The sequence below is a fragment of the Alosa sapidissima genome, chromosome 13 (genome assembly GCF_018492685.1).
Source record: "Alosa sapidissima isolate fAloSap1 chromosome 13, fAloSap1.pri, whole genome shotgun sequence".
NCBI classification, from domain to species: Eukaryota; Metazoa; Chordata; class Actinopteri; order Clupeiformes; family Clupeidae; genus Alosa; species Alosa sapidissima.
In genome coordinates this window covers 25,148,289-25,176,022 of record NC_055969.1, presented here as the reverse complement: position 1 = coordinate 25,176,022, position 27,734 = coordinate 25,148,289, and the positions used below count along the sequence as shown (strand labels likewise).

Sequence of the window (27,734 nt, the reverse complement as noted above, 5' to 3'; positions counted from 1 at the left end):
TCCAATACAACTATCTGGTTCTTGTGTCCTGTTCTTGGCCAATGCATCTTTGATGAATAACAATACACCTCCACACACTCGTTTGCGTTAATATTTATTGCAGTAATCCGTCTTCCACAGAACAGTGTTGAGACATTTACTGAGATTCTGCCATAAAGTTGTGTACACCCTGTTTAAAGCAGGCTAACAAAGGAATAGGACCATGGCTCTTCCACGCGGCAAGATGACCTCAAAGGTCATGATGCACGGGGCCACTTTTTGAGCAATGTTGGCGAGCAATGTTACTGGCTGATGTTATTTGGGCAATATTCTCTGACATTAGGCAACACATTTTTATCTAAAGACCTAAAATCACCTGTAGGCAACTTGTCGCAATCATCCAATCAAAACAATAGGAACCTGTCATATTGTTGCCCAGCAACACTGCCCTAGGTGACAGTGAGCAGGGCAAGTTTAAGAGCAATGTTGTTGCACAGTGCTGCTGAGATGCTGTTGTAGCACATTCCCACAGATACTGGGCAACAAGCACTTATCTAGATAACTTTCATCATCAGTGGGCAGCTTCTCACATCGACCACTACTCGACACTGCTCAGTGAAGGTACCTCATGCATCCCTCGTCATGGTCAATAGCAGCTGGCTACAGCACTCCTCTGGTTCTTGTCAGACCTTGATTGGGCCAGACCTGAGCGGCATCAGGTCCAGAATGCTCTGCTGTCAGCATAAAGATGTGAGCCTGTTCAAGTCATCGCCAAGCACTTGCGGGGAGGGGGGTGTATGTAATGACCATACATAGTGAAAATCTTCCAGCATGATGGAAGATTTATTTTTGTTTTTGTTCAGAAGATGATGTTGCAAACAGTTAGGGGCAGCCGCATAGTATCAGGTTACCCTCAGCATCACCAGAGTTTCTAGGTTTAATGTCTTGGGGAAGACAGGTCTCAATACAAATGGCAAGTACACTGACAGCAGCTTATATGTCTTTGGGCAAGTTCACAGCATACGTTTTACAAAACAAACCGGCTACATTGATCCGACAGCAGCTTTGAATTCTTTGAATCAATCTGGCTTTAAAAACACTTCATTGACATGTGACTGGAGATCAACCTGTAGCAGCTCCTTACCCCTTCAACAATTGCAATATTATCTGGATTGCTTTTAACACAATGCCCTCCTTGTTGCTGGTTGAAAGTAATCAACAGCTGGACAGACAGGAGCAAATGTGTTTCTTAAATTGAACTAATAAGGAGGACTTTGTCCCATGATACTTTAATTTTTCTTTATCAGCCTTCTCTGACTTAGCTAAAAGGAACTACAGAAACATTTCATGAATCTCCACAGAGTGTTAACAAGTGCTTGACAGCTGCTTGGGGTATATACCCCCACCAACACCCAAGCGGTCATTTGTCTGGGACTGAACACCTGCCAAGTCATGCAAGCAGTGATGTTGCGGGGGGTGGGGGTAAGAGGGTGCTGCTCAAGCCATAATTTCAAAGCCTCACATGGGGGCATGACTCAGCAAGAACACTGCCGAGTCACCACCACAGCTGCTGAGCAGTCAAGTACCAGTCGGAGAAGAAGTACGCACAGCATTTCTACCTGACCATTTCTGCTTTTAAATAATCATCTTCTCCTTTTCGTGACTCTCCCTCATGAATAGAAAGCCATGGCTTTTCAGATCAAGAAAAAACAAATGAGCAGGAACACCCAAGAGAACAAAGAATAATAACAATAGCAAAGAAAAAAAATAATAATAATAATCTCAAGGCATCTCCTCACAGCACCTCCTGAAACTCGGAGAAGCCCGTCTCCAGTGAAGGCTGGCTGCTTTGCAGGCCACTCGTCGCCACCTGCGGTCAATCCACAAGAAAGTTAGCACCAAACAAGTGCCTAAAAAAATACCGTTTTCCTGTTCTTTAAAATACTCTTTTTTTTTCTCTCAAAACAAATATAAAGTGCAGCACACATTCAGTCGCAAATGACAAAGAAAATAGTCTCTGAGGACTGCAGCCCTTTTCATCATCATCTTCCTCTTCCTCCTCCCTTCCCCAAGTCTGTGTTCTGGTTTTGTTTTCCTAATCGTATGCATCCTATGAGAAGAGAGGAGGTGTGTGTGTGTGTGTGTGTGTGTGTGTGTGTGTGTGTAGGTCCACTACTACGTCTCCATCATGCGAGAGTCGTCTGCTTCTGTGGTGTCGTCTTTGAACAGTCGGTCAGCACTGGTCCACAGGCCTGCCTCCAAGCAACGTCTCACATGGTACTCGGCCACCTGGTGGCAGGACAAGAGACCGGTCCGAGCGAAAGGTTAGGGAGAGGTGGGGTGGGGTGGGGGGATGAGAGGATCATGGACAGATCAAAAGAAGAGAAGAAACAAAGAGTAAGAAAGAACAATGTTAAATAATATGCAATAAGCGCTTGTTCATTTAGAATTTTCCATTAATGTGTATGGTCTTCCTCTCTCTGACACACACTCAGTCAGACACAAACAAACAAACACACACACACACACACACACACAATTCAACAATAGAGGGGGGAGACAGCTCAGGCTATTAAAGGGTGTGATTCAGCTTTACATTGTCATGGGGGAGGAAACGTCTGCGGCGAGATTAACTGCCCGCTAAAGGAGATTACGGGCATTATGTAACCACCAGCGACACAGTCGCTCGGCCTAAACTGGCCCTCGTCCTGGGTTTCCATTACACTATCTACATACTGTTGAATATGAGAGGAAAGGGCTTTTCACACACCCCGACACACACACACACACACACACACAAACACACACCTCTCCCCCCTCCACCATAAAGTTTTCCCTTTTATCCCGACTTGGCAGGGAACACTCATCCTTAGAGTGAATGCACAGTGATTTCATCATTTCCTGTTTAAGGAAACAGTCGGACCCAAGAATTTGCCCTTTCGCGTCCTCCGGCCTTGCATTAGGGTTTACTATAGGTCATATCTGTCTAAAGAGAATTGGTCTAATGAAAATCTGGAGGAATTTCAACTGAAGTGACTGAAACGGATTTTTGTTTGTGGTCATGGAGGATCATTCTGTTCGCGTGTGTCTATGTCGTTAGGAGTAGTTCGGAGATCATGAACGAAAGACAAGCTTTGCACGGCGTAATGTTTAAAGTCTTTGTTTTTGTCTTTGTGAAGATGGGGCTCTAGAGAGAACCAAGACTACAGCTCCATCCTATTTGTTGCATAGCGGTTCCACAGGGCAAGTTTGTGAGCATTCTTTGACTATATTGCCCTTCTATGCTTTTATTTGTTATTATCGTTTGGTTTTGTTTATGTAAAGCACATTGAATGACCTCTGTGTATGAAATGTGCTATATAAATAAACTTGACTTGACTTGACTTGACATGTGAGCACATGATACACACATATGAGCAACTTTAACCTCAAAACAGAAAAGCCAAACTTATGTCATCTGCAGTCATAACCAACTTGCCCCAAATGAGAGACTGACGACATCTGATGCAACATGATGGAAGAATTCGTATTCACCCCTTGGCGTCAGTTTGAAATCAGAGTTCCCACTCTAAGTCAAATGTAAAATTCCATGACTTTTCCATGACAGAAAAAATGAATTTCCATGACTTACTATATTGTTAATAGTACAATATACCGACCAGTGATTTCAGAGCACCCACATAATGTTCAAGAATCTTTCACTTTTTTAAAGCGTGAGATGAATAAATGGGCATTGAATAAACACAGTTGAAACACTCAAGCAAGCAGTAAAGCTAATAACCAGATATACACCAATTCTGCATGAAAATATATTTGTATTAATGTATTTTGGCAAGTCAATTTTAAACTGCTACAACAAAATTCCCTGATATTCCAGAAATTCCATGACCCGTAGGAACCCTGTGAAATGTACTGGATACACTATCTACACTTTAGCATAATTTTTCAAAATATAGAGTTAATTGGAGGTTTGCGCCTGTGTCTTATGTTGAGGTTTGTTTACGACTGTGGGCCAGATGTACTAACGCTTTTGTGCCCACTTCAGGCGTATTTGTTTCGCAATGTGCGTGTAAAATCATTGCGAGGTATGTACAAACAGGCCGCAATGATGTGAAAGCGCAAACTGCCTGTCGCAAGAGCTAAAAAGTGGCAGATTGCGTTTTTCATGTCATGCATATGCATTCATGGGAGGATCCAGGGGAAAGTGGGAGTATAGTATAGCCTAAATACTTCCGCCTTGTAAAAGCAGGTGTTAATCCAAATTGCAGTTCAATGCGTCAATAAAAGAACATTTCAAAGACAACAGAATCGCTATTTAGAGCACCAGTTTTGTAAGTCTTTGTACTATCAAAAGCAACATTAACTTTCGTTGGCCTTGAATGTGTTACTTTCACTTTCTCGTCATTCACTTAAACCTTCCTACTTGCTAGATTTGACCAATCTTCCATAGCCTACGTGCACAAGTAGTTTGAGTAGAACTACTGTTCTTCATTATCTCCCTGCTTGTTGATGTTATCATGCATGGTATTATTTCATGATCGCTAAACGTTTGATTATTTTTAATGTTGTCATCAGTTAACTTCATTCAACTACGCTTGTATGTAGGCGCTGCCATTCAGTTGTGGACGTTCGTAAATTGCGTTTATGGGCGGAGAAAGGCTAAGAAAGGCGCAGTTTACACTAAGGATTTAATGATTGATAAATATGACGGAAACTTGGGTCTGACAGCGTTCGCAATCTGCTGTTTGTCCATGACGCTTATAATGCTACGTTCGCAAATGTAAGTACATCTGGCCCTGTGTCTTATGTTGAGGTATGTTAGCGCCTGCGTCTTATGTTGAAGTATGATTGCGCATGCGTCTTATGTTGAGGTATGTTAGCGTCTGTGTCTTATGTTGAGGTATGTTAGCGCCTGCGTCTTATGTTGAGGTATGTTAGCGCCTGCGTCTTATGTTGAGGTATGTTAGCGTCTGTGTCTTATGTTGAGGTATGTTAGCGTCTGTGTCTTATGTTGAGGTATGTTTGTGCCTGTGTCTTATGTTGAGGTATGTTAGCGTCTGTGTCTTATGTTGAGGTATGTTTGTGCCTGTGTCTTATGTTGAGGTATGTTTGTGCCTGTGTCTTATGTTGAGGTATGTTAGCGTCTGTGTCTTATGTTGAGGTATGTTAGCGTCTGTGTCTTATGTTGAGGTATGTTAGTGTCTGTGTCTTATGTTGAGGTATGTTAGCGTCTGTGTCTTATGTTGAGGTATGTTAGCGTCTGTGTCTTATGTTGAGGTATGTTTGTGCCTGTGTCTTATGTTGAGGTATGTTAGCGTCTGTGTCTTATGTTGAGGTATGTTTGTGCCTGTGTCTTATGTTGAGGTATGTTTGTGCCTGTGTCTTATGTTGAGGTATGTTAGCGTCTGTGTCTTATGTTGAGGTATGTTAGCGTCTGTGTCTTATGTTGAGGTATGTTTGTGCCTGTGTCTTATGTTGAGGTATGTTAGCGTCTGTGTCTTATGTTGAGGTATGTTTGTGCCTGTGTCTTATGTTGAGGTATGTTAGCGTCTGTGTCTTATGTTGAGGTATGTTAGCGTCTGTGTCTTATGTTGAGGTATGTTAGCGTCTGTGTCTTATGTTGAGGTATGTTAGCGTCTGTGTCTTATGTTGAGGTATGTTAGCGTCTGTGTCTTATGTTGAGGTATGTTAGCGTCTGTGTCTTATGTTGAGGTATGTTAGCGCCTGCGTCTTATGTTGAGGTATGTTAGCGTCTGTGTCTTATGTTGAGGTATGTTAGCGTCTGTGTCTTATGTTGAGGTATGTTTGTGCCTGTGTCTTATGTTGAGGTATGTTAGCGTCTGTGTCTTATGTTGAGGTATGTTAGCGTCTGTGTCTTATGTTGAGGTATGTTTGTGCCTGTGTCTTATGTTGAGGTATGTTAGCGTCTGTGTCTTATGTTGAGGTATGTTAGCGTCTGTGTCTTATGTCGAGGTATGTTAGCGTCTGTGTCTTATGTCGATGTTTTTTTGCACTCCAAATTGCTCCGGGGCAATGGCCCTTGTAATATAATACATACAAGTCATTTGCTAAATGAAAAAAAATCTAAACTGCATTGGATATGTTTAATGGTAGATGTGGTAAATCTCTGAAGGCTTGGAGGCCTTACCTGTGGATTCATTGTGCTAAGGACATTCTGTAGGGTCTGCATATCCTGAAGCTGGAGTCCTGCCTTTAACTCCTAACACAGACAACGACACACAACAAGCAACAAAATCAACATATGACAGAACTGAAATCCCCATGCACAAGCAACAAAATCAACATATATGACAGAACTGAAATTCCCATACACAAGCAACAAAATCAACATGGTTATGGGATTTGGCAGACGCTTTTGTCCAAAGCGACATACAAATGCAAAACAATATAATACTTAAATTTAACAGGGAACAATTCAAATGGTAGTCAGACTACATTAAGGAGAACAGCAACATATGACCTCCGTTCCTCAACTGGTTTTGCGGAGGCAGCAGGGTAACTACTGCGAGTTCAGCTCATGTTACCTAACCCGACTTAACAAGTCAGGGTAACTACTGTGAGAATATATGCGGCCGCTGCCTGTCACAGCTGCTTTTTGTTTACAAAATGTAGCCTATGCATTATGTAGGCTAAAGAAGAGAAATCTATTGTGCATAGGCTAATACTTGAAGTAGGCTAGTCACGTAAGTGCGCACTTGAAATTGACCTAGCCTACAGTATTTGTATGTGTGCTTCAAATAAACACATTTATCTGTTTTCAACGTTACGTACCAGAATTAGCTATAGAACCCCAAATCTGGTTTGCGTTGGAGAGAGAGAGCATGCACAAACTTTATGGTAGGCTACCAGCCAATTCAGTAGGCTAACTCAAGATCATACAACGTTTTTAAGCAACAAACAAAATTCTAACATTAATAACAGTGAAGTTTTTTTTATGGTTTATTTTTTCCAAAAGCATCCTCTCCCCATGTGTCGCATTTACGTAAGGAGCTTGGAACAAAGTTGGGTTTTCTTTGTTTTCATTTTCTCTAGGCATATATGCTCAGCAAATATCAGCGAGCTCAGCAGGTCATGAAGGCTATCAATGAACAGAAAACCGTGTTGGCTAACAATTTATTAAATACTCCTGTTATTGTCGTCAACGACGTCGCTGTAGGCTACTGCCTTTTCAGCGCCTTCTGCTTATGATGATCCAGTCTTCTGAATTTGTTTGTCCTTGCCATGCAGTTGGAGGCTAACGTGTCTCTAACGTTCCCTTCAGGTGTTCTATCAAAATGTTGTATGCCCTCATGGACAGTAGCTCCGTGATGTCTGCATCTTTCCAGGTCGGAGATTTTCTGGACAGCACTATGCCACTCCATCATAACACTGGCATTTAAGTCAGATCTAACCACATGGACGCACGAAAGAAACGTCACCAACACGCCCTCTCACTAGGTGTGAATTTTAACCGCATGTTCTACTCCTCGTTCAGACACAGCACATTTACATAATGTCCGGAGGAAATACTAGGGGGTATAGTAGTATAAACACCGGGTGAATTCAGACTTCCATATGACCGGTTATGTCGTTCAGATATACGGCCCCACCGTTTAACATCGGCAGAACCTCCGGTCTTACACGTATGTCTGAAAGCGCTTACTATAAGACATCAAGTAGGCCCAGGACTGAGTTACCCTCTCAGTAGAGGGGCCAGAACAAGGAGCAAATGGTCACTTTATGCATGAGCGGGTGTTGGGAATCTTTGGCCATGGCCAGCTAAGACAATACAGATCAAACACAGGTATCCACACATGTAAATTGAATGCAAAGGCATTTTTTAGAAATGCAAAAAGTTTGAGCAAAACACGGGCCTTACACAAGTCAGAGCAGACATCCAGTCAGGACAAGGCCCAGTGTCCCAATGTTTTGCGTAAACAAGCCAAAACAGGTGACTCATACTTCCTTCATGTTGTGCTTGTGTTTGGGAATGTTTGAGGAAATGGGCTCTATCGCATCTATGTGTGTGTGTGTGTGTGTGTGTGTGTGTGTGTGTGTGTGTGTATATACATGCTTGTGTGTGAGTCAGCAAATATGTGTATTTGAACATTTGATGCCAGAACCCTATATCGGAAACCTTCATGGAATCCTACCGGCGGCAAAGACTCCAGCACCTCTTTGGGATCCAGGCGGCAGCATGGGGTGGAGGGCTGCAGCTCGCTGGCCTTGGTTGTCTCCAGCTTGGACGCCATGGCGTACTCTTTCACTCTCCGCTTAAAGCCCTCCAGCTCTGTGTGGAAGACGTCCAAATAGCCCTCCTGCCCTGCCTTTAATGGGAGAAAGAAACAGAGCCAGGCATCAAAACAAAGTGTAGGTAATTTATAACATCTAGGGCCGGCTATAAACAATCCTTTGGAATTCAATGTCCTTGGCTAAAAATAACTCCTGAAAGAAACCAGTCGGAGTCAAGATATTGGTCTTTTCAATGTGTGAGGGAGTAGCTAGGTCGGGCTTTTACCTAACAGACACATTGCATGGCTTGGTCTGATGAACTATTTTTAGGTGATGATTTCCCTTGCATAAGGCCTCATCATCTGTCTGTGCTGAGGGCTATGGGACTTATAATTAGGTTTTACGGTAAAATGGGAAGTTTGGCCCAGATGCAAACTCCACCAAAAATAATCTGATGCCTCAAATAAATGAGTGGAAAAGCTTTGAGTCATCATAGAATTTGTATGTTATTACAAAAATATTCAGCAAACAAAATAAAATGTTTGCAAGCTACAGACCTCACTGGTTAACATTGCTGAGCATTTTAAAGGCTGAAAGGGTGTGACCCTTATATCAGTCCTGGGTCCAGTACTTTTCATTTTCATGTGGATGGTTAAGTGCCCAGCACTTACTCCAAAAACTGCACCCAGTGCCACTTTGCAGAGACATACTGTAACAGAGACAATTTGGCAATTGCACAAACTAACAGCATTTCAAAAGACTTGGAGACTGGGAATTCCATCGCTCATCTCATCTCCTCTCTTTTCTCCGGTGAGATTTATATAAGTCAGTGTCTGTTCATCTTGGGATTGTACTTTGTAACTCTTCAGCTTTACATATTTATTCAGCAAAATATGCTAAAGAGTATCCCCTGAAATGTCCTGTTTTTCACTTAGGGCTTTCAATTTGGGACTAAAACTTGCGTGGCACCTTTTACAGATAAATTTCATTGATGTGATTATGTGCTTCAGTGTTTCCCCTAGAAATTTTTCCAGCAGCGGTGCTGTTGATCGTAGGAAGCCCGCCCCCCCCCACCCAAAAAAAGAGAAAAATTTGAAATGACTCCTTAAATGGTGATTTCTGGTGGATTTTGTGAAAGAAATTGACAGATTGAGTTACAAATTATGACATAACCATCAACACAAGCATTTACAAAGCATGATTATTGCAGTACTTGAACAGGATTATTCATGTTTTTCTTTCACCTTTTTCATTTACATTATTAGTAATTAGCTACTGTACAACTGTACACTGTAGGCCACTGTACAAACTATAACTACTTAGAATATACAGTGCTGTGCATAAGTTAAGACATTTATTTATATAATAACATTTATTTATTTACGATACATGATACATTAAAAAATAATTGATGTCCTATTTTTTTTTTTTAATTAAGGCATTAAGACAAAAGGCAAAATATGTTTTTTATTCCTCCCTTTAGTCAATTTCAGCATGGGTGTCTTAACTTTTGCCCAGCACTGTATAAACTATATAGACTTCTCTTTCATGTCATTACACTGTATTGGTAGCCTGACGAGCCAGACCCACATTAAAATGTAGGGTCTGGGCACTCACCGTTCGCAGTTCTCAGTCCGAGGGGCGGGATAATCAGTTGTCTTTCAAATTCCCTCTGCACTCAATAGGACAGCGGCAGCGCTATGAGTCCCATGCATTTCCCACCAGCGGAGCTAGTTGGCTAGTTCAAACGTTTGCCAACTTAATAAAAGCTTAACTCGTGTCACACTGTTCGCCAACAGCAACATCCATCTTATTTGTTTTCAAGTAGCAGGGAATTCAAGCCAAACCGTTGCAACTCTGCCATCAATCATTATGTTAAGCCCACCTAACGACTCTATACACGATTTCATTGGCCTGATGGAGTTTCGATTTCTGGAGCTCACAAGCCAACGGAGAGTTGCTAGACTAGCCCTGCAAGCAAATGTAATTTGCTGCCGCTAGGGGCGCGTCTAGATTTCTAGGCTACTGTATTGGTGCTGTGCAAGTCAAATTGAGTGCCTGTCACTTTAATGCCGTGACGGCCCGTGAGGCTTGCTTGATTCTCACGGTTTTAGGCTAACTTAGTAGCATTGTTATGCATGGTGCATAAGAATATGTGGATGAAATTAATTATGTTTTCCATGTCATTTGGTAAAATAAATGCTCAAAAACCCGAATAAGTGTCTTGTATCATATCTATAATTTTGGTGAGCTCTACAGGAATTACAAACTATCTCAGATGTAAATGGTTGCGTATCCTATTACTCAAATTCAATTAAACCCACCAATAGGCTAGCTAGACCTTAGTTTTACAGCCTAGGTATGTTAGCAACACGGCTTGAAAGCATTGCCTGTATCACAAACAAAAACGAAACAATACGTGGAATTGATCTGGGAATAGGCTACTGAAGGTAAGGGCAAGCTATCCTGCTGGCGTGTTTAATTTGGTTCCTTGGTTAACATAATGTAGGCTACGTTTATTGCGTCTGCTAATAAACTTAAACACAAACAAGTGTGATCTCCTGTGAAATCCCTGATTGCGCCTTCAACGTTAGGCTACTATTATTTGTTGACATGAAACCTAAACGAACGGCAGCTGTTCCTGAAGTTCACTTGCGTTTTTTTTTTATTAATTAGGCAACTTTTTTTGCAGTGGCGCTTGAATTCCAAGAGCGGCGCCGCTGATGAATACATTGTAGGGGAAACACTGTGTTTACATGCAATAGTTATTGTTAACTATGTGAGGATCATTCCTCTTTACAGTCTTGTCCTGTCTGTACTTTGTATATCATATTGCACGTTTCTGCTTTTTTGCACTTCTGGTTAGACGCAAACTGCATTGCGTTGTCTTTGTACTTGCACTCTGCACAATGACAATAAAGTTAAATCTAATCTTTAGCCTCTTTCAGACATGAACTCCGGACAATGCCCGGGTAATTGGGTCCAGATCTAAAACGGACTTGAGTGTTCAAAAATGACCCTCACGCGCGGATTGGACTTGTTCAGGTGGAAGTGAGGGGAGGAGCCAGCTTTGACACACAATAATATCCTCTTCACAGTCTTACTCTATAAGGTCTTCTGATGTCGTCTATGTCGACCAGCCATAAATGCTAGGTCAAATTCAAGACTCTTTTCCTCAGTGGTTCCATGTTGGTGGAATGAGTTGCCCAGTGCTCTCCATTCCAGTGATAGTTTGGGGTTTTTGAAGAGGGGTCTAAAGGCATATCTGTTCAACATGCACTTAGATTATTAAGCGCTTCTTACGTGTTATGGTTTGTATATTATGGTATTGTTTATTTTCATTAGGCTGTTGATTAATTTGACTTTGTTTATTATTGATATTCTCCTTATTGTAGTCTTACCATGCTATTGTCATTATATTTGATTGAACTGGACATTACTGTTTATTGTTGCTATTTTCCTTCATTTTTATTAGGCTATTGATTGAATTGACATTGTTGTTTATTATTGCTATTCTCCTTACTGTAGTCTGACCTTTTTAAATGAACATTTTTAAATGGTTCCCTGTTAAATTTAAGTATTATATTGTTTTGTATTTGTATGTCGCTTTGGACAAAATCCCATAACCATAAAGCTATTCTTATTTGCTTCCATTCCACATGGTGATGGTACTTCAGACTTTGGTTGCTACTATTCACAACTACCACCATCATTATCATCTAGTTTCCAAGGTGTGCGCACAGGTAGATAGATCGACAGATGGATATATAGATAGATACTTTAGTCATAGATAATTTAGATAATTTTAATAATTTAAACAGTTTACTTAGCTGGCTAGCTAGCTAGCAGCTGGCTGAGTTTGTGTAATTTCCTGAAGTGGAAAGAGATTTTGTTCAGGCCTTGATAGATATCCTTTGTTTGAAAATAAATCGTTTCTATTCTTTCCTCTTAATTCCACGTGTTGCAACTCTCGCTGGTAACTTTGTTAACTTATCCAGCAAACAATTAAAAATTCACGACTAACAAAACACTGCAACTCTCGCTTGCCCTCGAACTAGTCCATCTTCCTGTTTCCGCTTTGTCGTGCTCATCTGAAAAAAAAAATGAGTGGTGCGCTACCTCGCGCTACCTGGCTAAAATCCTGGCGCGCCAGCAAAATCTACGTCATTTTGACGTCACGGTGTGGCGCTACCGGTCGGGTGCGTCGAGTATGTAGAAGCCCTTACTTTGGCTTTCTGGAAGAACTGGCGGAAGACACCTCTGGGGTCCTGCTGAGAGCTACTGGCCATCTCCAGGATGAACTGCATAGCCACGGCCTGGTGGGCCACCTGCTCCATCAGCGCTGATTTCTGCAGCAGGACACAGGAGTACATAATGTACATCAACTCATACATGAGAGAGAGGGAGAGGGGGAGAGTGAGAGAGCGAGGGAGGGCATTATACAGTATACAGAGAGAGAGAAAGAGGGGGAGAGTGAGAGAGAGAGAGGGAGGGAGGGGAAGAGAGATAGGGAGGGAGAGAGAGAAGGCATTATATACAGTATACAGAGAGAGAGGGAGGGAGAGAGAGAGAGAGAAAGAGAGATAGTGAGAGAGCGAGAGGGAGGGAGGGAGAGAGAGAGCAAGCGAGAGGGAGGGAGGAAGGGAGAGAGATAGGGAGGGAATGAGAGAGAAAGGGAGAGAGGGAGGGCATTATACAGTATACAGAGAGAGAGAAAGAGGGGGAGAGTGAGAGCAAGAGGGAGGGAGGGAGAGAGAGATAGTGAGAGAGCGAGGGAGGGAGGGAGGGAGGGAGAGAGAGAGAGAGCGAGAGGGAGGGAGGAAGGGAGAGAGAGAGCGAGAGGGAGGGAGGAAGGGAGAGAGAGATAGGGAGGGAATGAGAGAGCAAGAGGGAGGGAGTGAGAGAGCGAGGGAGAAAGTGAGAGAGCGAGGGAGAAAGTGAGAGGGAGGGAGGGAGGGAGAGAGAGAGATAGGGAGAGAGAGAGCAAGAGGGAGTGAGAGAGCGAGGGAGAAAGTGAGAGGGAGGGAGGGAGAGAGAGATAGGGAGAGAGAGAGATAGAGAGAGAGAGATAGAGAGAGAGAGAGAGAGAGAGAGAGAGAGGGCATTATAGAGTACTTCACAGTGTATATGCTTTGGCAACACTGTTTGTTTTTGAACGGTCATGCCAATAAAGCTCACTGAATTAAATTGAATTAAGAGAGAAAGATAGATAGAAAGATAGATAGATAGATAGATAGATAGATAGAGATAGATACTTTATTGATCCCCAAGGGGAAATTCAAGGGAAGAAAGAGAGAGAGGAAAAAAAAAAGAGACGAGACATGACATGACGTGCTAGAACTGTACCGGGGATAAAACGACAACATGTCTCTGGCATTAGAGTACCAGTCCAGACACTGACGAGTATGTCCATGAGTTTGGAGTCAGAGGTAGGACTGGTCAAACTCATTAAGCCTTAACACATCTACTTAAAGGAACAAGCTTTTTGTAAGATAATACAGGAAGCCCCTTTTCAAGGACGAGACAGCAATCTTATTGGATTACCTGCACAGCTAGACTTCATGACAATATCTACAAATCCAATCCAAGTGTCTGGTGGAAGAGCTTATCCACTACGCCACAAACGTCAAGTTTGCCCAAACACTACAACTATTAATAAAACTGTGTGGTAATAATAATGGTACAAATCTACCATTATAAACTGTGAGTTGCACATGTCTTAGGGGCTCCAACATGAGGAGTTAAGGCTGGATGGAGTCTATCCTGCGGTGTGTTGGACTGACCTCCTCTGCCTGTAGCCGGAAGCACCACAGGATCAGGTAATTGGCTGTCGCTTCGCAGATCAGATGGGGATGTTCAGAGAGGAAACGTTGACTGTCATCCCATCTCCTCAGCATGCCTGCACGCACACACACACACACACACACGCGCACGGGCGCACACACACACACACGCAGAATATTTTAACAGACTCTGCTACATCAGGATGTATTTCAGGTTCATGTGGACTTGAAAAGGCAGTGCATAGCCTATACATCAAGGACTATGCACTCTCTGTTCTGGGTGTGTGTGACAGTATACACAGTCTGACAACTTTGGCTGCATGCATTCTACAGGTGCACTTATGTCTATCGGCTATTAGCAGATGTCTATCAGCTTCAAGTGAGGTGTGGATTGGAATATGTCTGGAATCATATCTGAATTACATTTTTATTTTTTTTAGAGATCTGTCTCAACATCAAACAACACAACAACCGGCTTGCAAGCTAAAACTTGGGACACTCACCAAAATGTTTGACCTGCGGCTCATGCTTCTGGACGAAGGTTTTGCTCTTGTCCTGGTCCATGTAGTTGATGCTGCTTTGCATATTGATGATACTCTGAGCAGACAAGAAGTACAATCTCCTTTAGAACCCCTTTCAATCTGTTCCTAGAGGGTTTCCGGTTTAAACGTTCAAAATTAATGTGGATAAGTTTCAGTGAAAATCTATAGGACTTGGGTGTAGTGCTCTACAAAATGGCAACTTTAAAACATTTTTAAATGTATTGTTGTTTATCCCTGGGTTACCATTAGCTTACAAATAATTAACCATCCTCATCAGACAGCAAATTGGAAAACACTTAAAGAAATGCAAGCACTGGAGCAGTCGTGGCCTACTGGTTAGGGCTTCAGGCTTAGAACCGAAGGGTTGCCGGTTCGATCCCGACCAGTGGGAATGGCTGAAGTGCCCTTGAGCAAGGCACCTATCCCTTCACTGCTCCCCGAGCGCCGCTGTAGCAAGGCAGCTCACTGCTCTGGGTTAGTGTGTGCTTCACCTCACTGTGTGTTCACTGTGTGTTCACTGTGTGTTCACTAATTCACGGATGGGATAAATGCAGAGACCAAATTCCTTGTATCAGCATGGCCTTGTATACTTGGCCTAGTAACCTGATTTACATTTACTTCAAATGGTAAACGGCCTGACCCACAATTGAATGCAGACAAAAGTGCCTGTGAGCTTGGTGATCGCTGTGATTGGTTCACCTTGTTGAAGACGTCTCGGCTGGCGTTGGAGCTCAGCTCAGGACTCCTTCTCGGGTCGGCACTTCCCAGCATGCTCTCCTTCAGGCGCCACTCGCGCTCAGTCTGGGAGAGCTCGGCGGACGAGGCCAGGGTGCGGGCACGCTCCTGCTCGGCCGACTCCGAGCCGTGGAGCTCCAGGCCGCACAGCTGGTCCTGCGCCTCCACCAGCTGCCAGCTAGACACGATGGAGGCCTTCACGCAGCGTTGCTGCCGCTGGCACAGCGATGCCATGCTCTCCGCACTGGCCTGCAGGGGGAGGAGAACACACACACACACACACACACACACGCACACACAACCAAACAGATTAATACACATGTATACGGGAGTACATACTTCCTCACTCACTCGAACACACACACACACACAATAATACTCATGTGTGCAGGGGTACATACTTACTTACTCACTCACTCGAACACACCCACACAGAACCATACAAACTAATGAATACACATATGTGTGGGAGCACATTCATTCACTCACAAAACAAAATCAAATAAATGATAACTGTTTGTGTATTTATCCTTCTACCTTGGCTTGGTGATGAAAAGTTTTTTATTCATTATAGATTAATATTGTATCTTGTATTGGTATGTGTTCTGTCATGTGACCAGATCGCATGACGTTCATTGATTGCTTTTAAAGAACACCGGTGGGTTTAACTACTGATTGCCCTGAGGAAGACTCATTAGAGTCAAAACGCGTAGGCACTAGCCTAATCCAATGGAATAAAGGATTTTTAATCTTTTCACTAAATCAGTGTGCCTCGGACCTCTGACTGCCTTTTACATTTTTTTCCATCAAGAAACCTCACACAGACTGGACAGTCGCAGCTTGTTTTCAGTATCATTCTTGTCCATTCCCGAAGAGCACCTGATTTTGCTCTCTCCTTACCTCTTTCTCAAAGAAATGAACACTCACACACACACATACACATAAAGACATCAATATCAATATACAGCCAAGAGAACACATCCACGCTCAAGTGTTCATGCAAGCACACACACAGGCTCTGAGGTTTGAAATACACTCTGACCCCCTGAGAAATCCAAATTTAGTGACACATGACACGCTCTGGGGAGTGTGGGGGTCTTGGGGAACAGTGGGAGCAGAAGTGAGATAAAGAGCTATCTTGTAGCATACATGTCATCATGACTAAGGAACAAGCCCTAGGCACGCTTCCTTTTCCCACGTTCCCATCACAACGGAAAGGATGATTTCATAGCCCAAATAGTCGTCTCACACTGCATACAATCTGGGCCTAAGCATTTAGTCACCCGGGCCAGGAACAATTAAACATATTTTCCTAATTACCCGCGACCACATGGTAAGTGATAAGAGATATTTGCCGCATACTTCGCATTGTATGGCAACAGTTACACCACAATATTGCTCATTACGACTGCAGAGAATGGGCATCTTATTCTAGCGGCGAGTAATTATGGCTTCATTAGAAATGAGTGCATGTGCTGGTCTCTGATGTGTTTTGCTGAACGGAATAAGATTATCCTCCTGTCATGCGCCCAGTTGGCGGAACATAAATATCATCTCACAGATGCAGTGATGTCGCAGCTAACAATGAGGAGTGATCTCATGTCCCGCACGCACTGAAAGCTGTTATGTTGTGGCAACCACGCTCCATGGAAAAGCCTGAGTCACTTTTTCAACTTACACATCCCATATTTTTGCTAAGATGAGGTGTGTTCCCGCGCTGCGAAAAATGCTAATTAGTAGGCTACAGGCAACATGGTTGCTTTACGCTGAAGCCTTTCTGACAGCATGCACAATAAACATTGTGATGTGCCTTACAAACTGATAATAGTTACATTTGATAACTTTAAGTAGTAAGTTAGGCATTTTGCCTGCACTGTGCTTGCTTGACACTCTTAGTCCACCATCGCGGTAAGACTAGCGAGTTAACACAGGCTAACTAGTCTACTACCACAGTTTCATCTGACAATTCTACAGAGCATTACATGTGATAAAGTAATGGACCTGGGCGATATCTCGTTGGTTAAAGCACTAACACCTGATATGCTGACAACAATGAAAGTAAATCGTATTACATACACTCTGCAGTACATGTTTTACAAGCCATGTTCCAGCTAATTGTTATGCTATCTCGTGTAGCTAACAGGGTCTTTTGCCTAACTTGACTCGTTAGCTAACTGTTAGCATAAGTGGCACCTGTCTGTGTCACAGTAGGAGGGCTTGATTCACAATATTATAGCTTATGTTTCGCTATTGTATATGTTACACTCATAAGAGCTAAATATGAGCACTCTTTATTAGTTTGCAAAGCGAAGAAGTTTACCCCATGCAGTAGCGGTGAAGTCGAAAGATGATCATTCGAACCGCTGCTGCAGTTTTCGTCCACAGGACACATACTGTTAGACGCTCCACTCCCCTGCCACTCCATCGTCGAAAGCTAGGCCTAAATCGCAGAATAACGTTTGAAGATATCCTCTTAGGTAGGCCAGCCCCTGCTAGGCAAACAGGCCTTTTTAAATGTCCATTTTCGGTTTGAAAACATCAGCACTCCTCCACGATGACAACTTGCATGGCTACTGACTCACGCACCACGTGGTTTCTAACTTTGGTCATGTGACTCACCAGTGTGCACCGCGTTGCCACCACTCTGCCAAAATATTGGAGTAATTTGTGTTTAATCCAAACAGTTTGAGTGAGGGTTGATGGTGGAAGTAAAACGAGCGAAGGCATAATTATTTGGTACCATTGGAATATCACGTGCTTACAACAACTACAATCCATTGCAGAAAAAATGACAGACCTCTCACATTAGAATAAATAGGCCAACATTGATGATATTTTTTATACATGATATTTTTCAATGCCAACATCTCCAAAGCCATCTTAAGGATCTTTATCAAACTTGGCATACTTATTCACTATAAGGACCTGATGAACTGATAAATTACTCAATGTTGTGGGGTCAAAGATCAAGGACACATGTCAGTCAGACTCATGTGTTTGTCTCCTCAAGGAGGATGAGGGATCTTCATCAAACCTAGCACAGTTAAACATTATACATGTTACATTAACTAATTAGATGCTATATAACATGAACTGACACATGTGCCACCTTCCTCCATATTTTGTTGCACTATGACCTGTAGTCCGTAGTGCTGTATTATAGAGCCTATATAGACAAACTAAGTGTACAATAATTGTCCTCTAGCGGCAATTGCCTAAGTGGCAATTTTGTCCTCTAGCATTAGGGGAAAGGTAATTCAACCCCTAGACTATGTATTCTTTAAAAGCCTATGCCCTCCTTATGTGAGTTAAAAAGAGGTGAATCATGTCCCATACCATACCATGCCATGCCATACCATACCCAATACATAGTCCTATTGTGAACCAAATCTGATCTGATATATTTTGGTTTGTAACATTAAGGAATACATAATTAAACATCCTAAATTATATTTTCTAAAAGCATACACCCTCTAGATGTGAGTTGAAAGATTGTACACCTTCCTCCGTCCATGCAAATTGTACTGTCCTGTATTGTATACAGGCAGCTGATATACATTTTGGCCTTAATCATTAAAGGAAAGCTAATTCAACCACATAAACTGCATAAACTGTATATTTTTCCAAAACCTATACCTTTTAGATGTGAAAGAGTATTAATTAAAACAATTAAAATATGTACCACTTTCCTATTGTAGTTCACCATGCACACTAGCATACTAATATGCATACAATACTCTTGTATTGTATATTGGGAAATTAAGTGTATACAGCTGACAGCAGTTTGGCTTCAACCAAGGTGTTGGTGGTGAGGGGGCACAGTAGACCTTTCTGCCCCATGGCCTATTTTAGTGATTAACTGTACCGATGAAAAGAAAATCCTTCAAACTGCTCTGGAATATCTATGCAAACACAGCATTTCTGTGCAACCTTGATCGTTAATCCCCCAACCTTGAGTACCTTATCAGTTCATTAGGCCCTTGTGTAAGTAAGTGAGTAAGTATGCCATGTGTGAGGAAGATCCTTTAAACATCTCAGGAGATATTTGATATCATCATGATGTCCTAACACATTATTTAGACCAGTATTGATGTCATTGTGGTTCATTGATTTGCTTAGACTAAAAGCAGGGACACACACACACACACACACACACACACTCACACACTCCTTGCCTTCTCTTCAGTGGTTAAACAAGTTGTGAGGGGCTGTGGCAGTCCCTAAAGTGGATGAATGTTTATTTTCTCAATAACTCATAGTCTGGGCATGTAGGCCTATTAAAATAGTTGCATAGCCACTAGTCATTAGCCATCAACTATATTATTGGCACAGTTAGCATTATTGAGTTAATATCTAGAAGACTACATTTAGAAAAAAATAAACATTGAAGGAGTTTAGATGGAAACAAGGACGAAATATTATCAAATGTGGTGAAATGTCACCAAGATGCTTTGTCTCTGGTGTCTAAATTTCAATTTGATGGAAACAGTCCCCCCTTGTGGTCGCATGGAAATCCAAACATAAGTGGGTTGTGTTACTTCATCTATCATACGTAAAGAAACAACAGCTTGATATAAAGTGTTCCGGTTCTGAGTTACGGAAACAAATCTCCTGTAGTTAGCAGTGGTGCCCAAGTTTCACGAGTAAGTCCGTTTCTGATGTTAACGTGAATTGTATTCGCGTGATTTACATGTCATGAAACTATATGATAAACAGAAGATCATTTCTTAGAAGGGAACGCGTATCGTTACACCAAAAGTCAACATGACCATGCTGGCTAGCTCTCCAGTCAAAAAAGCTAAACGTTAACATTAGCCAACACTTGCCAGTGACGACTGTCATGTGTACTCTTGTTTGTTCAAACAGTGAAATACATCATTGAATTATGTTAAATATTAAATTCAAAGGGTAGTCACGCCATTACGTCATATTTGCTTCTGAATATATGGCATGTTATGTGATGAGTGAGTAGCAGTGGCTCTCTTTCGCTTTAACTTGCTAGTAACGTTAGTTAGCTAACAGCACGACGTCAGAGAATGTCTAATAAGGGTTATGTGTAGGCTATCATATGCTGTGGACGATTCGAACAGCGTGGTAAAGTTTTCGCAGAATAGTAGCACGACGTTGGTCGTGTGAATTTAAACAAGGTGACTATTAACCATAAATGAACTGGCTTCAGTCGTCTACCCATACATCAAAAAACTTTGACAAGATTTGGAAAAAGATTCTTGAAACATTGGAGTCTTTTAACTAACGCCCCCCATTCAAGCTTTACTCAAAAGTAGGCCTACTACAATCTTTCAAGAACCTTGTTTAAGTCTTCTGGTGTAATGCTGCATTGGCTTTAGGCAGGATGGCAGCTTTAGTGTTCTGTCGCTGGATAGAACCAGAGCCATGGCTCTGGATAGAACTACGATCGATGAGGAGACCTTTCATTCCATTAGGCCTACGAGCTGGATGCTGAAGTTGGTTAATTTCAGTGTTGAAGTGTACATTGCAAGAATAAATATTTACACCCCCGTGGGACAAAATATGCTCTTAATTTACCAGAATGATCAGTTCACTTCCATTCTTAATTTGGTAATTTTTGGGGCGTAATATTAGATGTTTTTGGTTTTGTTTTGTTTTGTTTTTAACGTTAATCTTGATATAGCCTAGTTGATTTTGTCATGTGTTGTAAGACCTTGTAATGACACTTTAATGTGAATCCTTTAGCCCAACTAGTGGCGCATTCTACTAAAAATACAAGCTGACTTTTTTCATTTAAATAAATAGATAAATAAGAAGTGTCGAGATTGTAGTGGTGGGAGACTGTTGCATATAGTGGCCAGATGGTGGCGGCAGAGGACTGAGGATTGTACGTGAGGCCCTCTGGCCCGTACTACGCAGCTGAGTGCCAGGAGCCTCCCACCGGGACTGCGGAGAGAAACAGTCCAGACTCCAGACCTAAAAAAAAACATCCTCAGCCTCAAAAGCACGTCGCCTAGCCAGCTGGCAGCCAACCTGGTCTGCTGTTCCCACAGGGAGAGAGAGTCTGTGTGTGTGTGTGTGTGTGTGTGTGTTGGACAGAGACAGACAGAGAGTATGTGTACATGTAGGATCAGGCTCAAGTTGTGTGTGTCTTGACACCTTAAGCACTTTTTCATATATTTTTTTTCTCATCACTTCAATCATCAGGGCGAAAGGTAGCACTTATGTTTAATGGACACATACTTCAGTCTGCTTCATACACTTCTTATCTGTTGTGCACTTACTGGTGTTGACAGCAGAAATGGAAGCCCAAACATATCCCCCCCCCTTAAAGAAGCGATTGGAAGTTTGCCAACAAAACATGAGGAAAATGTATTTCATGCAGGGTGAGCATTCCCGGAGTGGAGACCACATGGAATTATTAAATCAGGCCACTGCCAACATAACAACTGCGCTGGATTGCACAGAGTGTTTCAGCCCGTTCGTTGGAGAGGCACAACCCCCGCCCCCCATCTTTGTCTCGACTCAGACGGATAAATGAAAATTACCGGTTTGTGTGTTTAGTAAAACAACAGTCACCCACCATCTCCATCCTCTTTCCTGCCAAGAATTGTATTAACTGAGTTGCATATTTTACCAGCCTTGTCAGCAGCTCCACGACCGACCATGTATCTCCTTACTAGAACCTGAGATCTCAGCCAATCACGCGCTCCATGGCTCAGTGGGTTATGACTGTCTAGTTTGTCTTTTTTTTTTCTCCCAGGGTGCTAGACCATCCATCTTCCCGAGGGGCCCCCTGAACCCCTGCAGCATGAGTCAGACTTCGCAACCTGAGGGTGAGTATCCATGCGGGGCAGAGCCGCCCGTGAGAAGTGGCCGAGCCGAACACGTGCACAAGCAGGCACAAACCCAAAGCGTCGCGTGTGCCAGTCATGCCCTCTATAACCTCTTTATCTCTCTAGACTGTTCACACGGCATTGTCTCTTTGCCATCTTTTGACATCTGTAGTGTATTGTTGGCTTGGGCACATTTGCCACATGAAAGATATTTAATATGAAATAGTTTGCATAATGCATCTGAAAGAAGTTCTTATCACATAACCACAATCATTTTATAGGAATGCCTGTTAATCACTCTGTGGGAGAATTTCATATGATGTTGTTGCTGTCAATGTACATTCTTCTGTAATTAAATATCTGCTGTTTTAAAGTCTAAAGTGAACGGCAATAAACACAGTCATTTTAATTCTCTCTACCCTTATGTGAAAATGTGTCATACCTCCGAGCTGCTCAAGACCTATATGTGGGTGGCTGGTATCTAACGGGGATCTGATTGCGGTGTAGAATAGAGCATCAACATTAGAGCATGCAGAGCATGCAGTATAGTGATATATAGTATTGTGGCTTATAGCATCAACATTAGAGCATGCAGTATAGTGATATATAGTAGTTTGGCTTAGAGCATCAACATTAGAGCATGCAGTATAGTGATATATAGTAGTTTGGCTTAGAGCATCAACATTAGAGCATGCAGTATAGTGATATATGGTAGTGTGGCTTAGAGCATCAACATTAGAGCATGCAGTATAGTGATATATGGTAGTGTGGCCTTCTTCGGTCAGGGGTGTGCCTGTACACTCACCTGTCGACGTGTTTTTTTTTTTTTTTTTTTTTCCTGGAACTTTCCAGCGTTTGGGAGGGTGAGGGGGTCTCCGCACATACCCCACATTCCTTTGCCTCACGTTCCAGTTTGCCCCTCAGTACTGCCCTGCTGAGGAGTGTGGGGGAGGGGGGGGGGTGGGGGGCGGGGTAGTTGGGAGATGTGTGTGTGTGTGTGTGCACACACACCGCTTGGCTATTGTGTGCAGAGCCAACCACGCTAAAACAGAAGGGAGGGGGGGCACATGGGGGGAGGACGAAGCAAACCAACTGCTCTCTGCAGTACTGAAGAAGGCTGAGAGAGAGAGAGAGAGAGGGAGAGGAGAGAGTTTTTTTAGGTGCTTGAGAGAGAGGTGCAAAGAATGTAATGAGCCTCAAGGTGTGCCTGAGGGAGGGAGGGAGAGAGCGAGAGAGCGAGAGAGAGAGAGAGAGAGAGAGAAAAGCCCTTTGGTGTGCGTTCCCAGGCTGTCCGTCAGGAAGGCTGGATTTTTTAACACCGTGACCACCGTGTTGCCCTTTCCGGGGGAAATCCGAGACAAACACAGAGCGGAGGGGGGAGGGCAACAGGAAAACTAGGCCCTGGGAAGAAGGAGGGGGGGGGGCAAGAGGGGTGGGGTGGGAGTAGCGGGTTGCTTGCGGAGAATCGGGCGGTGTAGGCCACACATGGAGACCGAGGCTGTTGCGTTGGGGTGGACTCCGAGAGGGCATATAGCTCCCTTCTGGTTCTCCTTTGTTACCAGGGCTCCCCCAGTCAACCCCCCCCCCTCCTTCTCTGCCTCCTCAAAAATGTCTCATCTCACAGGATTGTGGGGTTTGAAATCGTTCCCAATCACAAAGCCCAACACCTCTCCAACAACAATAGCCACCTCTGCTCTCGCGGTCACGCATATTAAATGTTAATTTTGTAGCCCCCCCCCCACACACACACACACCGCCCCCCTTCTCTCTCTCTCTCTCTCTCTGTCTTTCTCTCTGTGACGTGGTTCAAATTGTTTGGGCGGTTAGAGCATGTAACAGTGTGGAGGGGAGGAAATGGAGAGACAGGGTAATGAGCACCTTTGTGATTTAAAAGAGACTCGTTGAGCTTTGAGTGCATTGTCCACAGGAAAAGAAAAGAAAAGAAATAGAACACGGAATTTGCCAGAAGAATGTGAAAAGCACTGCGATCTTATCTTCCCCCCCCCCGTGTGTGTGTGTGTGTGTGTGAGGTAGAGAAAGAGAGAGAGGGAGGGAGGGAGAGAGAGGAGAGGGAGGGAGGGAGGGAGGAAGAGAGAGAGAAAGGGAGAGAAAAAGATGTAGAGGTGGGTGAGGTGAGTGTTAGTGGGGTGCGGGAGGTCAGAGGTCGTCGTCTGACCCTTGGCGTATCACGTGTGCAATCCCCAGGTGTTGACCCCACTGCCCTCAGAGACCGCCTGTTCGAACTGTGGACCTGCAAGGACCTCGAGGGGGTAAGGCAACGCCACAGTCACACACCGTTCCTATTTCACCTTCCCACATGTGTGTGTGAGTGAGTGAGAGTGAGTGCATGTTTGTGTGTATGTGTGTGTGTGAGAGAGTGAATGCGTGTGTGTGTGAGAGAATGACAGGTCAGATTTCTAGTTTCTTATATGCAGAAGTGAAGTCAGTGACTCTAACCCCCCGCCTCCACCCGCACCCCCGTCCCTCTCTTAGCTGCGTCTGGAGGCCGCCAAGGGCTTCTCCGAGCTGGACGAGCCCCTGGTGGGACTCCTGGAGGTGCTGGAGAGTTGCCCCGGCCCCCAGAAGGGCAAATCCTCCACGCTGGGGCAGTTTGTCATGGGGGAGTTCCTGCGCTGGAGGCCCGGGCGTCCGCGGACCTCCCTGGAGGGGCTGGCGGCCGAGCTGGTGCCCAGGCTGCAGAGGCGGGCGCTGGGCCTGGCGTGTGAGGGGCAGGCCGCCTGCCTGGAGCCCCTGCTGGACATCTACCAGCTGGGCAGACTGGACAGGACGGAGCTGGTGGAGCACGTAGGACGGTTATGGGACCGCTGCGCCTACAGGGAGGTGAGGGAGAGGCGACTGTGTGTGTGTGTGTGTGTGTTTATGTGTGTGTTTGTTTGTATGGGACCGCTGCGCCTACAGGGAGGTGAGGGAGAGGCGACTGTGTGTGTGTGTGTGTGTGTGTGTGTGTGTTTATGTGTGTGTTTGCTTGTATGGGACTGATGCGCATACAGGGAGGTGAGGGAGAGGGGACTGTGTCTGTGTGTGTGTGTGTGTGTGTGTGTGTGTTTGTGTGTGTGTGTTTATGTGGAGGTGAGGAAGAGAGTGGAGGTGAGGAAGAGAGTGCTGAGATTTAAGGTGTGTGTGTGTGTGTGTTTATGTGGGTTTATGTGGCTGCTGCGCCAAATGGAACTTTGGGACATGTTTCTGTGTCTTTGTATGTGTGAACAAATAAAACAAATAAAAAATCGAATTCTGATTGATATGATGATATGATTTGATATACTTTATTGTCCCAAAGGGAAATTTGTGTTGGACATACAATGCTGGTTGTGGTGTGTGTGTCTGTATGTGACTGTGTGTGTGTGTTGCAGGCTGCAGTGCTTGCAATGAAACTGGATCTCCAGGCAGACCTGGAGATGGAGAAGGTGAGACATGTTTGAATTTGGGTTTGTAGAACTACTACGACTGTGTGTGTGTGTGTGTGTGTGTGTTGGGTGGGGGGGGGGGGGGATGGCGTGATAATGATCTCTCTTGGTTTTAGCTGATGTGATTTTGTGTACTTCTGCATCAGAGTGGTGTGTGTGTGTAAGAGGGATGAGTTTGTGTGTGTGTTAGTGACAGACACATGCACACACACAAACTCACACACGTGCGCACATGATTACACACACATGTGTGTAAGATGTGTTAACATGTGTGGGATTTAAGTTCGTCTTTGTGTGTGTGTTTGTGTGAGTGTGTACATGCTGCATATGTAAGTGTGTGTGTGTGTACAAGCTGCATGTGTGTGTGTGTCTGTACATGTTGCATATGTAAGTGTGTGTGTGTGTGTGTGTGTGTGTGTGTACATGCTGCGTATGTAAGTGTCCGTAACTCTTGCCCGTGGCCCATCCTGCACAGATGTGTGTGCCCCTGGTGCTGCTGGACAAGCTGGCCATGGCCGAGGCCTACGTTAGGGGCAGACCGCACCTGCAGGAGAGGCTGGTCACCATGCTGGACTCCTGGTGCTCCCAGCAGTTCAGCCTGGACCAGCTGCGCAAGTACATACACACAGACACGTGCACACACACACACACACACACACACACACACACACACGCACACACAGACACGCACACAAAAACAAACACAGACACACACACAGACACGCACACAGACACACGCACACACAGACATAGACACAAACAGACAGACACGCACACAGACATGCACGCGCACTCAAACACACATCATTATTGTAGGTCATTTTACACAAGTTGTGCAGGTAGACACACACCTGTACACACCACATCTTCACCCTCAGATCTGTAAATGAAACTGACATTCATGTAAGACAATGTGGTGGTAACAAGGAATCAAAAAAATAATAATTTTTATCTTTTTTTTAAATTTGTATGAAAACTGGCATGTCCAAAATTATTCATACCCTTTTTAAATAATTAATGGAAACATTTAACACTTTATTTGCCATCAAAGCTCTCAAAATGGTTCTTATAATACCTACCAAGCCTCTCCATGTCTCGACAATGATTATAGACCGCACCTTTTTAGCAGCAATCTGGGTTTTGAGGCAGGAACGATTATTTGCCATCACTTTGGCCTTGCGCTCACTTTTTGACTGATTAAGGCTGGGCCCCTCTAAAATGTTGACATTGTTCTCCGTTAACCCTTTCTTGCATTGTTTGGCTGTATCAATATGTTTGCCAAAAATTCTGTTCTTAACTGTATATTGTCATAAGCGCACTCGCCATTCAAATGCGTATATTGTACACTGAATGACACTTGACCCATATTCAGAAACCGACATGTTGACGTGACATTAGATACACAATCGTTGAATATAGGTCATGTCCCATGTGATTTACCTCGAATAAATACAGGAGGAAGAGACAAGAAGCCGCAAGCCTTAGTTTGTGTGTGTGTGTGTGTGTGTGCGTGTGTGCCTATGTGTGTGTGTGCATACATGTGGACTTGCATTGTCAAAATATTAAAGATATAATTACAACCCCAAAACAGTCCCTACCGAGAAAACCAGCCATGCAACTTCCAAGAGCGGCGCTCCGACAAATCTCGTGAGAATCGTGAAACATTACTTTGTCAGTAGATATAGCTCTTTGGAGATAGTTTTTGCCTGTTGTTAATCCCTTACCTCCACAACAAAAGCATTTGCATTGTGTACAGGGGGATACATTTGTGAGAAGTTTGCTATTTACAATAGCAGAGTAACATATAAATACATCGCGACTCGAGAGGGAGCTATACACTCGCAAAAATACATAAACCTGCATAGTATACCTTTAACATGAAATTGTGAAGTATTTGGGAAGTTCATCATCTACAGGACAAAATATTATTAAAACGTTCAGATAATCTAGAGAAATCTTTGCAAACAAGGGAAAGAGCTGAAAAACAATTTGGATGGCCGTGGTCTTTTGGACCTCAGATGGCTCTGCATCAACATCAGACCTGTTTCCAGACCTGTCATTGTATGGGCTCAGGAAAACCTCTGATAACTATTGTCTATGTGCACAGTTTGATACTCTATTCAAAAACTGCAGCCAAAATTGTAACAGCCAAAAGTGTATTGAGACATTATACAGAAAATACCACCGTATCTGGGCCTAAAATTGATTGAGGTAACATGAAAAAAGTGGTTA

At 43.6% G+C, this 27,734-nt stretch overlaps 2 protein-coding genes across 3 annotated transcripts in view; one reads left to right on the top strand and one right to left on the bottom strand.

Moving 5' to 3' along the window:
• Positions 1–81: 81 nt before the first annotated feature.
• Positions 82–17,880, bottom strand: cdc37l1 (cell division cycle 37-like 1). Of its 2 annotated transcripts, none has more exons than XM_042058526.1 (8): positions 17,592–17,880; positions 15,236–15,520; positions 14,498–14,591; positions 13,995–14,110; positions 12,438–12,560; positions 8,154–8,306; positions 6,128–6,199; positions 82–2,268 (listed from the first exon to the last, which is right to left on the bottom strand). In XM_042058526.1, exons 1-8 carry the CDS (start codon positions 17,694–17,696, stop codon positions 2,155–2,157), a joined length of 1,062 nt encoding a protein of 353 aa, XP_041914460.1. In that variant the 5' UTR covers positions 17,697–17,880; the 3' UTR covers positions 82–2,154. The 2 variants fall into 2 exon arrangements, with proteins under 2 accessions (XP_041914460.1, XP_041914459.1); XM_042058525.1 differs by having other exon boundaries at positions 8,133–8,306; positions 17,592–17,879.
• Positions 17,881–19,828: 1,948 nt separating this feature from the next.
• The window catches only part of exd3 (exonuclease 3'-5' domain containing 3), a 57,929-nt gene continuing 50,023 nt past the window's right edge, over positions 19,829–27,734 (top strand). Inside the window, exons 1-6 of the mRNA XM_042059187.1 lie at positions 19,829–19,914; positions 22,005–22,077; positions 24,283–24,347; positions 24,571–24,918; positions 25,449–25,502; positions 25,978–26,117. Coding sequence (XP_041915121.1) covers positions 22,053–22,077; positions 24,283–24,347; positions 24,571–24,918; positions 25,449–25,502; positions 25,978–26,117 — 632 coding nt within the window. The 5' untranslated portion in view covers positions 19,829–19,914; positions 22,005–22,052. The remainder of the gene's footprint in view (positions 19,915–22,004; positions 22,078–24,282; positions 24,348–24,570; positions 24,919–25,448; positions 25,503–25,977; positions 26,118–27,734) is intronic.

Bases quoted from the DNA above. Each gene is read 5' to 3' on its own strand.
- cdc37l1 (XM_042058525.1), bottom strand. From the start codon at position 17,696: ATGGAGTGGCAGGGGAGTGGAGCGTCTAACAGTATGTGTCCTGTGGAC. The intron at 15,521-17,591 runs GTAAACTTCTTC...CTCCCCCTGCAG, and splicing joins CTTCACCGCTACTGCATGGG to GCCAGTGCGGAGAGCATGGC. The intron at 14,111-14,497 runs GTGAGTGTCCCA...GTGTGCGTGCAG, and splicing joins GCCGCAGGTCAAACATTTTG to GCATGCTGAGGAGATGGGAT.